General features: G+C 33.5%; 2 protein-coding genes across 5 annotated transcripts; both read right to left on the reverse strand.

Annotated features, from left to right (window-relative positions):
• Nucleotides 1-1,002: 1,002 nt before the first annotated feature.
• LOC140891763 (probable serine protease EDA2) lies at nucleotides 1,003-9,906 on the reverse strand. Of its 3 annotated transcripts, none has more exons than XM_073300400.1 (13): nucleotides 9,599-9,906; nucleotides 9,014-9,139; nucleotides 7,656-7,811; nucleotides 7,009-7,191; nucleotides 6,756-6,872; nucleotides 5,462-5,515; nucleotides 5,313-5,384; nucleotides 4,489-4,694; nucleotides 4,255-4,349; nucleotides 1,859-1,933; nucleotides 1,542-1,625; nucleotides 1,298-1,396; nucleotides 1,003-1,195 (listed from the first exon to the last, which is right to left on the reverse strand). In XM_073300400.1, the coding sequence occupies exons 1-13, from the start codon at nucleotides 9,773-9,775 to the stop codon at nucleotides 1,188-1,190; spliced, it is 1,452 nt and encodes a 483-aa protein (XP_073156501.1). In that variant the 5' UTR covers nucleotides 9,776-9,906; the 3' UTR covers nucleotides 1,003-1,187. The 3 variants fall into 3 exon arrangements, with proteins under 3 accessions (XP_073156501.1, XP_073156500.1, XP_073156497.1); XM_073300399.1 differs by having other exon boundaries at nucleotides 1,003-1,198; XM_073300396.1 differs by having other exon boundaries at nucleotides 1,003-1,396; nucleotides 9,599-9,903.
• A 1,559-nt stretch (nucleotides 9,907-11,465) lies between these two features.
• On the reverse strand, nucleotides 11,466-14,050 carry LOC140892358 (B-box zinc finger protein 19-like). Of its 2 annotated transcripts, none has more exons than XM_073301212.1 (5): nucleotides 13,829-14,050; nucleotides 12,877-12,973; nucleotides 12,669-12,766; nucleotides 12,288-12,509; nucleotides 11,466-11,806 (listed from the first exon to the last, which is right to left on the reverse strand). In XM_073301212.1, exons 1-5 carry the CDS (start codon nucleotides 13,919-13,921, stop codon nucleotides 11,798-11,800), a joined length of 519 nt encoding a protein of 172 aa, XP_073157313.1. In that variant the 5' UTR covers nucleotides 13,922-14,050; the 3' UTR covers nucleotides 11,466-11,797. The 2 variants fall into 2 exon arrangements, with proteins under 2 accessions (XP_073157313.1, XP_073157312.1); XM_073301211.1 differs by having other exon boundaries at nucleotides 12,669-12,784.
• Between the last annotated feature and the right edge of the window lie 232 nt (nucleotides 14,051-14,282).

Raw genomic sequence — 14,282 nt, forward strand, 5'->3', positions numbered from 1 at the left:
GAGACGGTCTCATTTGTGAGACAATCTTATTTGTGAGACGGGTCAATCGTACCCATATTTATAATGATAAGTAATACTTTTGGCATAAAATGTAATATTTTTTAATGGATAATCCATATAAGATACATGTCTCAAAAAAATGACCCTTGAGACCGTTTCATAGGAGTTTTTGCCTATTATTAATTGTTTCATTTATTAATCTTACTGTTATTCACATATTTCTTCTTCTTCTATAATTTTATTTCTTATTACTAATAATTTTTTATTCTTATTGATATTAATTTATCTATTATAATTTATTATTAATAATATTATCTACCTTGTAATTATTTTTTTCTTATAACTAATTTTGATAGTGAAATAAATAGGTAATAAATTAATAACAATTAGAATAACAACACTTGCCACACATTTGTGCGTGATCATATTTTTGGATAATTAATATAGTTGAAAAATAACATCAAGTAAAAATCCTTTAAAAACAATACAATCAGACGATGATAAGATAGATTTCTACAACTTATTCAAATTTTGACGTGCACGGGTATCTGGAACGCCTGCATGTTAATTAATTTATGCAAACATGAAAATAGATGAAAACATATTTGTAGTTTTATGATTGGTGTCTGATAAAAATTTGAAATTTGAAGATTTGTATCAAAATTATGAAAAAATGAGTTAATGAGAAGAAGATAAAAGGTGGGTACTCTTCTGTGCATTCAGCTAATTATGAGAGGCGGGATGATGGTTTGTCGGTGATCTATAAACCATATCTTAGTAATTTACTTTGTTTCTCCTAAAAGTTATATAAGCGCATAGTTGCAATTCAAGTCAAGCTTCACAAAATTAATATGAAATCAATTTTTACGAGGTATATATTAAATATAAGTAGCGTTTGAGATTGTTTCTAAAAGTACTATTAAATTGCTTTCAAAAATTTTGCGAAGTAAAAAACTCAAAACCATTTTTCTTAATCAATCTCAAACACCACCACGATAAAGATAATAAAGAATCATCGTCTGAGCATTGGAAGAATCACATTATGTTCCCGACATTTACAAGTATAAAGTACAAGACATTATACATCTTGGTCATTACTATCAAAATATTACTTGAGAACAAACATAGTAGTACTGTCATTTCAAATCAAGAAAATTGTAGCAAACATTTTCTTTTTCCTAATACAGCTATGCATCTGCTGAAATCATAAAACACGGTGTGATTGTCAAGTCAAAGTGAGTTCTGCGGTTTGTCATCTCTACGGCATTTAGATTCATTCATTACATAAAACTTCTACCTGAACTCTGGCACTGGGACAGCCACAAGTCGATGTGTTCAATGATACGTTGCCTTACTTTGTTTACAGCGTCCGGGGAGCTGCAATTCTTGGACTCACCTGAAATGCCAAAGTTATAGAAACTCGGAAAATATATTACCTAAACATTATGCCAAGGTTCGCTAGAGATCTTTATGTAGAAGATAAAGAAGAGGCTACGCCGATTATCACAAGCATGAAATTCAAGATCTTAAAATATGCATACCTTCAGGTACCAGAGGAGATTGGGGACAGCCACGCATATCAGTTCCATGTCCACAGTTATGACATTTCATGATATATGAAGGCACTGGAATATTTTCAAAAAAATCAGTCGGATTACGGAAATTCGGCTATGCCAAAAGATGGTATGTGACTAAGTTTTTCTGCCCCACATTCTTTATATGAAAGATAAAAGTCACGTTAGTCGACCATCCCATTAAATTTACCAATAATAATAAAAACAGATGCAGATTTTTACAAATGCAACAATTGTAGGTCTGGAAGGGGTGAAACCAATCAATAAATACAAAGCTGACTCACTCTCAGGTGAAGAAGTTTGTTTAGATGCATGTCGCCACGGGTCTTGCGATCCATTAGCAAAGATTATTTTTGACCCTGCCATTTAAAAATACGAGGAGAAAAGTTACGAGTACACTACCATCCCATTCAATAAAATTTAAAAATGCAACAATGCCTCTGTTTTTTACCGCCAAAAAGAATTGCCACAAATTTCACGCTATAAGATAAATATCATTTTATTTCTGCTATACTTAACACATATCGAGCCTAACTATTTATAACGTTTGAAGCCCTTCATTAGTATACAAGTGTAAGTACCCATCATTGAGTAATATCACATACATAGAGACGGAGAGTGACAAGAAAATAGTTTTGAGATAGACTGACAGTATAAGTTCTTGTAAAATTCTCTTCGTATTATTTGTTTCGATAAAGTTGAAATTTGAAGAGGTGGCAAGCAACATAGCTCTCACATTGAAGGTCAACCAATATAAATCTTATATGTCCTTGTGCTTATTTCTAATTTTTAATCTCTTTTGGTAATTAAACTATGATCTTAATTCCTAACAAATGGTATCAGGACGTCAGCTTGAATTTGAAAGTGCTGGCTAGCGAAGAAGGTTTTGCAAATGAGATTGGAAAATTTGATGAGAACGATTTTGCTTTCTAGAAAAAGTAGATCAAGGAATATCTGTACGGTAAAAAGAAGAATCTACCGCTTGAAGGGAAGAAACTAGAAGGTATAGCGGACAGTGATGGGAATCTCTTTGATAGACAAGTGTTCGGAGTAGTTCAATTGATATTGTTGAAGAACGTAACTCATAATGTTGCAAAGGAGAAATTGATTGTAGGTCTGATGAAGGTCTTATCAAATATGTACAAGAATTTTCCGCAAGAATAAAGTATTTCTAATGAAAAACTATTTCATTTAAAGATGATGGAAAAGAGTTATGTGGTAGCGCGTCTAAACTGGTTTTGCAGTAAAGGTTCACAAAATTGAATCTGGTGAAATATCTACATCAACTTCTGCCTTACATGTTGAAGATAGAGGCAGAGGAAATAATAGAAATTCTAACAGGAATAGAGATAGACCAAAAGCAAGCAAAGGTAGTAGTAATTCCATACCTAGGAAAAACCTGTAGTGTTGGAACCGTGGGGCCAATGTCATGTGAAAACAAATTCATGGCACCAAAGGACAAAAACAAGGGTAACACAATTTTGCAACTGATGAGATTCGAGATACGGGAATTTTGTCAGCTAAAATTTCAATTGATTTTTGGGTTTAAAACTCAAGAACGTCCTTTCATGCTACTGCTCATCATAAAATTATGGAAAGATATGCATAGCTGATGGAGAACCTTTGTACATTGTCAGTATTTGGGATACTTGTTTGAAAATGTCAAAAACAGTTGTGTAGAAAATAAAAAAGGCAAGGCATATACCAAAGTTGACGATGATTTTTATGGTGGTGCATGGAAAATTATAAAGGTTTTATGGTTGTTGCACGTGGCAATAAAGCTGGCACTCTTAATGAAGTTTTCTACTTCTTCAGTTGGACTTTTCCATCAAGGAGTGAGCTTTTGTAGGTGAAAACGGATAATAGTGGATCAGTTTCCAAGTGGGAGATTGTTAAGATATGTGGAACCTCACTGTTTATTTAAGGAAACTTGAGGCAATTGGCATATATCGTTTGTGGCTCTGCAATATTATATGTATGTCGGTAGCCGCCATTGAGTAATATCACAGACACTAAGAGAGACAAGGAGTGACAAGAAAATAGTTTTGAGAGATGACGGGTTCTAGTAAAATTCTCTTCGTATTCTTGGTTTCAATATAGTGAAAATTTGTAGCAGTGATAAGTGGACTTACCTCTCTCGCATTGAGACTGAACCATCATAAATCTTGTGTGTTTGTATGTTTATTTTTCATCAACTTTTATCACTCTCTTTTACTAAAACTAGGACCTTACACTTCATAACAATTTCAATTGAAGAATAGTAAAAAAGTAAGGTAATACATACAGCGTGTAAATGGCTGAATGTATGAGCAGGCTAATAGTCATTTTATACTCAATTACTCACACATTGTCACAAATTTCACTGATGATAAATAATTTTCCTTTAATCCCATTTCTAAACTTTTGCTCTAAATCGCTACTCCATCTATGTAGGAAAAAGTTTTGTATAAATTCTAGGGGGTGTGGTGTGAAAATTCAACAAGCCAGATTTTTTTATGTTAATTTCAAATGCATTGTTCTCCATTTCTCTCATAGTCAAAAAGGATGACAGATCTTTATCACATATTCATTTCAGAAAATGATCATGAGGTAGCACTTAGATCTCCCATAAACCAATTTATGAAGAAAATAAAAAATAAATTTAAAAACCACCAAAAATAAAATAGTTGAATGCTTTTACCAGCAATTCTTGTGCCTCCATAAAACAAATTTGTGGCAGAAACATCAGGATAGATACCTTCGCCAAACACATTTTTGCAGAGATCCAAGTGGTATCTACAGTTAAATATTATTCAGCTTTGTTAATGAATCTTCCTCTTCAACTCAACAATTCAAGATACTAAAAGAAACTGGTAAAAAAGTTAATGGAAAAAGTTTAGAAATTCAGCAGATAATACACCATGCATAAACTTACCTTGCATCAACTTTATTGGATCTGATACTGTCATTTGAAGGAGCAACCTGAAAATAGGCAACCTCTGTGCAGACTTGAAACCACCACAATCGATCAGCAGAATCAGTGGTTAATGCAGTCTTCTTCAAATGTTGTTGATTATATGTTTCAACACTGACACCAAGACCCTTAATATAATACTCTTTCACATATGTTGCATATGCTTCCTAATATGAAAATTCGGGAAGCACAGGTTACAAACATACTTCATCACTGAAAGCGAGAGTAAAATAGATGGTAGCAAATTTAGGTTTGAGTATAATTTCTGCACTTTCCAAAGGCATTATTAGGCTGGACAAAATTTGCATTTAGCAACTTAGTGAAGCAAGAGAGAAAATGTCTCTCCTGAATAAGTTATCCATCACAGAAGTTCATTTAACTATTGAGTACTGAGGAACCCCTCTAAACTACTTTAATTTTCCTGTTCAACTCAAATTAAGGTAAGATGCCATTATTTGTGTGCTTGTGGAGCTGAGGGTGTGTGCAAATACTTCCGATATTCATTCAATGATCGCATCCATGCACTGTTGTGTGAGTAATTGCCACCATGCAGCAATTCAAAACATGAACTGAAATACATCCAAACAGTAGTATTTCCATGCCACCAAGCAACCATATTTAGTATCTGAATTACTGCTACTTTTCCAGCTCCTCCAAGAGGGCCTAATTTGGTGCATTTACTACTGAGGAACGAGCTATAGCATTTTCATCAACACGTTGTGTCATTTGAGAAAATGCCAACACACATGCACACATAGATATGTTGCAGATAGCAAAAATCTTACCACCAGATCCTCTCCAGCTTTCTTTGCTTCAGTTATAGGGATGCACAGTTTATCTGGATTTCCATATTGAAACTGGGAAGAGGGAAGCATACCATAAAAGAACTGGAAAATTAAATCTATCAATAACAAAGCTGAACTGTGTCACCTACCGCTGTAACTGCAGCATCTGCTAGAAAATACAGGAAATCGCCTTCATTATGCAGCTGAAGGAATAGAAGTCACATGAAATTCTCAATCTCAAATGCAATCCAAGTTTCGACAGGAGATGGATATGCATTTTAAATAATTCATCATATAAATTAGGCTTTCTAAAAAAAATAAAAAATTATTTCTTCAGCTCAGTGTCCAAATTTCACAATTTAATATCACTTCCAACATAAGCACCACTTGAAGTCTAGAGCAAGCTCACATAGGGGACAATTTTTTTTATTCACTCGAGTAAGTTAGGAGAGTGGAACTAAGTGAGTAGGGCAACCGAGATCAAATAAGAAAAAGGAAATTTAGGGTGTAGATATCATTTTCTTTCATTCCCAAGTATGCCATAAAATCCTTCAATAATGGTTATTACGTGTTATTAAAAACACAACTATTTTTTAATCGCCTAAAAGCACTGAGATGCAAGACACGGGTGAACCAAATAATGTCTTCTCAAATAGGTTATACGCCAAGTATCACTAGTCTATATAGAATTCAAATAATAATACTGTTGACCTTCCTACAACAAAAATTCATTTACCTCTCATAATAGTTGTGAATTGTGACACACTAAGCACATCCACAAGAAGTTATTAAACGATGAGAAAACATTAGAGTCATTCTTCTTTGCTCTACCCACTGGCGTACAAGTATACAAATCGCGCCTTAAAGTTCACGAAGAACAAAAAACAGGTAAAATGTGCTATTATCCATATTAAACTTATAGCGAGACCGAACTCGCAGGATATACAAAAAGGAGGGTTGTGAAAACAATTTGATTGGGTTCATTAAAGTAGAATTACTCCACAATTGTTTTTCATATTTTCATTCAAACATGCTTGGTTTTAAGTTCTCAAGGAGAACAAGTCAAGTCCCTGTCTTAACTATGGAATGTAGACGTAAACTTCTAAGCATTTATGTCATATCAAAACCCAATTACTACAATATACAACAAAAACAGAAAGAAGAAAATCTTGCTGGGCAAGAAAAGTTAAGAGAAATCATACATTTTGATTTATTCTCGATCTATAGTAGATGGATTCAACTCATGTGGAATATGCCTTTACCTAAAAAAATAAAGAATAAACTTGTCTCCTCTTTTAAAAAGCAGAAAAAGTATCCAGAGTAAACTAATTGCTCCGAAGTTTCCCGAGTACATCTCGAATGATATACCATTTACCCTGTGAACATCGAATCTAGGTGTAATTTTCTTCTGTATTCCATAAGGAGAGAGGAAAGAGTTTGTACCTCCGCTGCTCCAAACAATGTCTTTAGTGCTTTCTCATTAGCTCCAAGCCTCTGATCAACAAGATGAGTAATTTCTTGCAACACAGATTTGCATTCTGGACCTGCAGATTCACCAATCTGCATAAGAGTATCAAGGGTAAGATTATTTGACTAATAATATTGTATTACCAATTTTGAAGGCAAAATCATCAAGTGCACAGCAGATTTGAAGGAAAGATAAGGAAGCCCGAACCAACAGAAAATTTTTATTCACCTGCTTATCAAATTCTGTAAAGTTGTAAACAGCAAGAACTACGGCAGAACTTGCAAGACTTCCACAAGTAAGGTGTGGAAACTTTAGACGAAACCATGCACTAAGGGCTCCAGCATATGATACACCAAAGACGAACCATGGATTATCCATATTTGATCTATTTAGTTTGACATTTAAAGATTCCTGTGAAAATAAAGAAGAAAAATGGACAAACATAGTTTTTAACATTTTTCCAAAGAAGGAATTAGACATTTCAAATGAGGCATAACTAACGATTTAACTGATAGAAATATACGCTTTGATATTCTAGCATTTGAACTTGGAAGATCAATATTGAGAGCATTTCTTCTACCTTTCATTTCTCGTCCCAACTATTCAGCAGACATCAAAAAAAAAAATGGCCTTTATTGGACTGAAATACCTAACAGTATTTCACAACTCCTTGGCATCCAATACAATCAGAAGCCAAATATCGGAACCAATAAAATAATTTTACAATGCAATAGTACAAACCATTTTCCCCACGAAAGTTGCAAAAAACAAAACCTTTCAACTGTATCTTTAATTTAGTAAGGAAACTAACAATCATACTTCAAGGGCATAATTTTTCACGTGGATAAGATGTGAATAATCTGTTTGTTACTTGCCTGATAATATTGCCTGAAAGAAGCCAAATCAAAAAGTGCTTGTTTCGATGAAAGATATCTCAAATTTTCTGTGGTCAATGATTTAAAAGGGGAACTCTTTCCATAGTAGCGATGTTCAAGAGAAACCAATGCTGCACCAAACTTCTTGGCCAAGACCTGTTAGATTACAAGATTCATAAATATAGACACAATCGAAGAATATCACAAAAATGCGAGTAAGATGAATCCAAAAATTTCAGTCACTCAAAACTTATCCATCTCTAGTGTTCCAAGTCATATGTTTTGACCATCATCATGCAAACTGAAAAGTTGCTCATTAACTGTCAGCAAGAATATGTGACAATTTAGTTATCCCATCACATGTTTCAAAAAATGCAAGCTGAAAAGTCACTCTACAGCATACCAACAAGGCAACTATGATTAACTGGTTTACAAGTGCTAATGTAATGTATCTCTAGTATTGATATCCAGATCCTGAATGAGCTTCTTCAGTCAGCTCGTACTTTTTAAGGCAGGTACCATCTGAGAAGGCATGGGATACTACAATACAGATAATGAAGCAAATTATCATAAACATCTCTATTTCTTACCTCTTAACTTATTCTATCACAAATTCATGATAACATTTTCATCTCAGTGACTGTCATTTTTATGTTCAAGTTGTTTCTTGTAGCCATGCATTTTATCACATCTCGCAAGTTATAATGTCCAATAGATTTCCATGTTAATCTAATACAGATTTTTCAATTGCTGAAAACCTTGGAGCCACTCCTCTATCTTATCCAACTGGCTTCGATCTTGCAAGTAACTCATCTTTATAACTATTTCTGAACAATCGAGTCTAAGCATCATAAAGGTGTATAGATATATGTACTCAATAACCTCCAATCTAAAGTTTATTGATGTGAGTACTTCTTCAATGAATAAATCTGCACATCAAGGGCCCAACCGTGCCTTAAACAGCTTTAGTCCTTGTTTCAAGAACTCTTACAAATATAATGAAAATTATCCGTGACAACGTGATCGGACAGAGGACATAATCTAACAGATCCTTAAATCTTTCTGTGATTATCCCTCACAAATAAAAAAAAAACGTTTGTTGGACACGTTTGATTACATAGATAATACACCAGTTGGTTTCATTTGGATTATAGCCTCTCTTACTCATCTTTGAGGCATAAATTGTTTTCTCACAGCATCTTAATAAACTGCAGTGAAATTCTTTTCAATGTCCACACATATAAAAATATTTTAAGATCACATGATTTCTTGAAGAAATTTTATCCTGATTGTTTTTCCCTGATTTATAGTACTTTGAGATGCTTAAATATTGAATCCTACATGGGGTGTATACTTACAGCCAAATAGTCATTGACTATCCCATTGCAAGCTGATTCTCCACAGATCTTCAAAAATATAGGGCCATCCGGGGTCCGAAAGTTATCAAGATATTCATAATATCGTTGTCCAAATTGGCGGTGATCCTGCATGTAAAGCACACAATCAAGCTTAGCGGAGTTTCAAAGGAGTCTCATTAGCTAGCTGATGTTGAACTTCATTAGAACAGAACTATAAATAGCTCTTGAAATCTCATCGAATGGATGTGTGTTGATTTACATTTAGCAATGGCATGCACATCCACTCCAAAGAAGACATGTTAAATGACCAATTACAACGGATTTCTACTCAACGTGAAAATGGTGTCAAGAAAAATTTCACCTTTAGAAAAAACAATCACCATACAGACACGCACGCTCATGGAAAGGAGAACAGACGAGCGTGACATCACAGAACAGTAGTAGTATCGGAATCGAAATTTAAAACGAAAATCCAGCTTGATCCAATCGAGGGAAGAAAAAAAAAGATAATAAAACATTTGCATGCCAAATTTGTAAGAATACAAAAAATGAATCGACGCATAACACAGAAAAGGGAAGGATTACGTAAGGAGAGAAGTGATCAATGGTTTGATTGAACCAGAGCTCTTGGTTGGTCAAGTAATTCTTGCTTTTGGACGCAAAAAGATGAGGGGAAGAAGCACCAATCGACGAAAGCGTCAGAAGCACCACTAAAATCGATGCCGCCGGGACTGCGCCTCCGCTTCGATACAGTGATTCCATCACCACGCCTCTCAAAAAGCTCCACACAGATATTATAATTTCAATTTCATTTCAAATAAAAGGAACTCCACCCATATTTTGTTCAGAATATTATATTATTGTAATAATAAGAAAATAAGGTTATCCGATGTAAAAATTCCAATTCTTGACTCAAATCAAACTCAAAGTAGTAATTCTCACGCTTTTTCTTTTCTTTTGTTAATTTTTAGCACTTATTATCTACTTTATCTACTCGATCAATCTTCTTTTGTAATGATTTACACTTTTTTTTTTAAACATGTATAAGTCAAATATCTCGTGACCATATATAATATATATGCATTGGGACCCTTAGCATTGCATTGTGCCCAAGGGACTTTTTCTTTATTATTATTTCAAACATATTCCATTTGATATGACATGATTGGAATATTGGGTAACTGACATATGTTACCACATGATTTGATAATAGTGATCAAAATATCTGATTAAAAAATAAAAATTAAACATATATCATATATTTTACACCTTACAGACACGATCTTTGAAAACATATTTTTAGAAAAAAAATAGTTGAGAACACTACAATTTATTATTTTAACGCCTAATATTAGACTGAAAGTAAACGTATGAAATATATTCCTCTAGCGGAATTGATTAAAATTGCTATCCAAAATGCAAAGTTTTTTCGGTTTGAATGGAACTCCAAGAGGGTGATTTTCCATAGATTTGCGCATATTAATCTTAGTTTGGTTTCATTTTAACAAATACATAAATGGAGATTAACCAAAGCCAACTTCACACACGTCTCATAAATACAGGCCTCCAAACGAAGACATGCAAGTCAAATATTGCAATGATTCCACTTTTATGTCAAGTCCCACATCAAAGCTTAATTGCATCAACTCAATAACAAAATAATTAATTAATGTATTACTATATTTTACCTTTAAACAACCAAACACGGTTTTAGACACATGCAGAAACATGGCACGACCCTTGCAAGAAAATACGAAACACCACACACCAAACAAATATTTTGAGATTTTTATCTCATGAAAATCAAGTTCGAAGCTTGATATTTCAAGAGTAAAAAGTCTCTCTCTCTATTCATTTATATTTTCTTGTAAGAGTCGTCTTGTAATTTGCGCGTCTTACGTGACATGGTGCATGTTTATTTATATATCTATTTGACCCAAATGATCGATGTATTTAAGGGTTTAGATTTTTAAATATTTATAGGATTCACCAGGTAAATCTAAATACTTAAATCTGCACTCCAAACCCAATAAAATTCGACTCCCTAGCTAGAAGTGGACCACAACTGCAATGTTACCTGTCAACCAACAAGAAATACGCGACCTGACGACAAACAATAATAATAATAATACACATCATGTCAACAAGTACTACTCTTCCATTGTGTGGTACACATCAAACAACAACTAAATCTATGCTACATCCAAGTGCTGTGATTTTATATTAAAAAAAATATCAATTGATATATGTACTTCTCAACACAAATAAAAATATCAATGTTTTTAAATAAAATGTAGCACACCTAATACAGCGTAACGACACTCTTTTTTCTTATTTATTTTCACTAGATTCGCATGACAAAGACACAACAATATCTAGTGTTGCAAACAAATATTTATTTGAATTCTAACGCGAGAAACAAAGAAACAAAGCACAAGTTTTTCATATATAGCATCGCTACCGAATTCAATATCATGTATATATTGAACATGAAATGAACCAAAAAGCTCTAACTAATTTCATAGTGGCCTCAAGAACAGAACTTGAAGGTTTTTCATTTAGCACAAATTAAAACATAAAGAAAATTTCCCAATCTGGATTAACTCAAATACTATATATATAGTACTTCTCGAACGAGAAGAAATATGAAGAACGATAAGTACTTTGCGACTGCCCATGAATCGCTCTTTGTATGATCTTCTTAACTCAAATATATCAGCAAGTGCATGTCGGAAAAACATATCTAACCGTCGCTTCTGGAGACATTAACCTTCTCATGAGGATCTATAATTCCTGTTTATCAAATAAAAGCCTCGTGCTTCAGAGAATATATATCAGCAGTACTTTGTTAAAAGCCAAATTAAAGAAACATAGACAAGATTATCTTATATTAAGGCACATAATTAATTAAGTTAAAGTTTGCTTAGATTAATTGTTTTCGATTAATTTAAATGTTTTCCATAGAATCAGTAGTATTAATTCATATTCAGATACATGAGCCTAACCAGAATGCCTTCACGCGGGCGTCATTCAAATATTTCAAACATGCATATATAACAGCAAAAATTTGATCCCTATATATTCTAGGGAGACAACCATGTAGATCGATCACTTTGAGCAATTGTTGCTCCCCGACAGATGTTATCAAATAGCTCATTCTGTGACAACAGGCAAGTTCGAGGCTCTAAATAGACAACCTAGCTAGCTCATGATCAAAAGAAGAATTCGATATTTGACTTAACTAGAACACATAATCATGATTTGATGATCATGCCTGATTATTTGAAGCTTGAGTGCGGAACCGATATGGCTTCATGTTCAAATCAATCATTCCGGAGTCCATCTTAAGGGGCTTATCAGCATCAGCGTCGTCTGGAGAGACTATTTGATTCTGCTTATTATCATCTTCAGCCATCGGTTCTCCCAGCTGACTATTTTCCGTTTTGTTTTCGGAGGCAGATGCTCCTTTCGAGCTAATTGGTTTATCTCCAGGAAACTGCATTAAAAGGCATCAACAAGAAGACTAAATTTTTTTCAAGATTCATGACAAAGAGCAGGAATCAAAGACTATAATATACTAGCTAGCAACTCGTAAAACTTAACCAAGTCACCTATATATATATAAATAGTTACATGATAGAATTAATAAACGAACCTCAACTCTTTGTCTCAGCGAAAGATATCTACGATGAGTTCTTTTTCCGCCAACATGTACAATCATATCACATTGCAAACAGAGAGAAGTACCATCCACTTCACAGTAAAAGAACGCTGAGTAGATCATGAATTGATTTATAAATTTATAATTCCTTGTGGATATTTACAATTTTAAGCAAAGATAGGGGGAAAAAAAAAGTGCATACCAGGTGTATTTTCACATATATCGCAACGGGGCACATCTATAGGATTAGCGAGCCCAACTCTAACATGTCTGCTAGCAAGCTTATTACATGTGTGAACCTGTGTTCCAGTTTAAACATATATATCATATATAGAGATCAAGATTAAGAACTACTATATAGTTATAAATCTATTTACAAAAATATTATTCTCCAATATATATAATGCCTTTCTAGGTATATCATAGAGATGTAAACAATAAATAAGCAAGACAAAACTTATAAGCTAGCAGTTGCACTTTCTTCATGCACTATAGACTAAAAATTAAAAAGATATATAAACGAAGGTATATGAATCAATTATTACAAATTAAAATATTTATGCAATAAGTTAATTTTGTCTATATATCCTTTCTGTGCCAAATCCAAGATCTAAACACAATAATTAATCTTGATATGAGATGAAATATAATTATTTACTCTAATAGCTAGATATATGGATGAGATCATGAAAATCTTCAAATTACCTTGAGGATAAATTTTACGATGGCCATAATTATATATAATGCCTTGTCATCGATCGGCGGAGTTTATTTTTCAGGCTACCAGATCAAATTAAGTTAGAACACATAAATCAAATCGGAGCTATTCGAATTTAATTAAATTGTACGTGGTTACCAAATTAACCCTTTTCAAGTTTATTATACTTTCCAAATGATCTCCAAAGTTAGAGTGGAATTAATTAATGCCAATTAAGAACTTGTCTCAATCATGCATTTACATTAATTATTTGCAAAACATTTACATAGAGATGAAGTCAACGAATAGCACATACACAACACAAGAAGTAGTACTACCGCAGCTAGCAATTACACAATCAATCCTTAAATATTTATCAAAACCATATATTGTTTTTTTTGTAATGAAAAGAAAAGAGTAGCTAGGTAGCATATATATATGTAGATGAAATTATTACCTTGTGGTCACAGGCGCGGCACAAGGCGGCCTCATCAGCAGCACAAAAAAGAATAGCAGCAGCACACTCGCAAACATCACAAAGCGTCCGCATGCTTCATGTCTCCGATCGATCACACACCAATACAGATATATATATATATATATATATATTTTTTACATTATAAGAGCAGATCAAAACAGCTAGCTAGCTCAAAGACCATAAAAATTGTTGGATTTTGGTGTCGTGGTAGTTGGTGTTGTAATCTGACAATTAATAAAATAAAGAAATAGAGAGAATAAAGAGTGATTGGTAGGATAAGAAGTGGGGCCATGGAAAATTAATGTTCTGGAAAGGTTGAGCAATAGAAAGGAGTTGGAATTGAAGTTGGAGTTGGGGGTGCAATTAATCTGCAGCCACAAATGAAAAGAGATCAGTGTGGGGTTGAATTAATTATATTGAATCCACTTTGATT

The sequence above is a fragment of the Henckelia pumila genome, chromosome 3, assembly GCF_033568475.1.
Source record: "Henckelia pumila isolate YLH828 chromosome 3, ASM3356847v2, whole genome shotgun sequence".
Taxonomy (NCBI): domain Eukaryota; kingdom Viridiplantae; phylum Streptophyta; class Magnoliopsida; order Lamiales; family Gesneriaceae; genus Henckelia; species Henckelia pumila.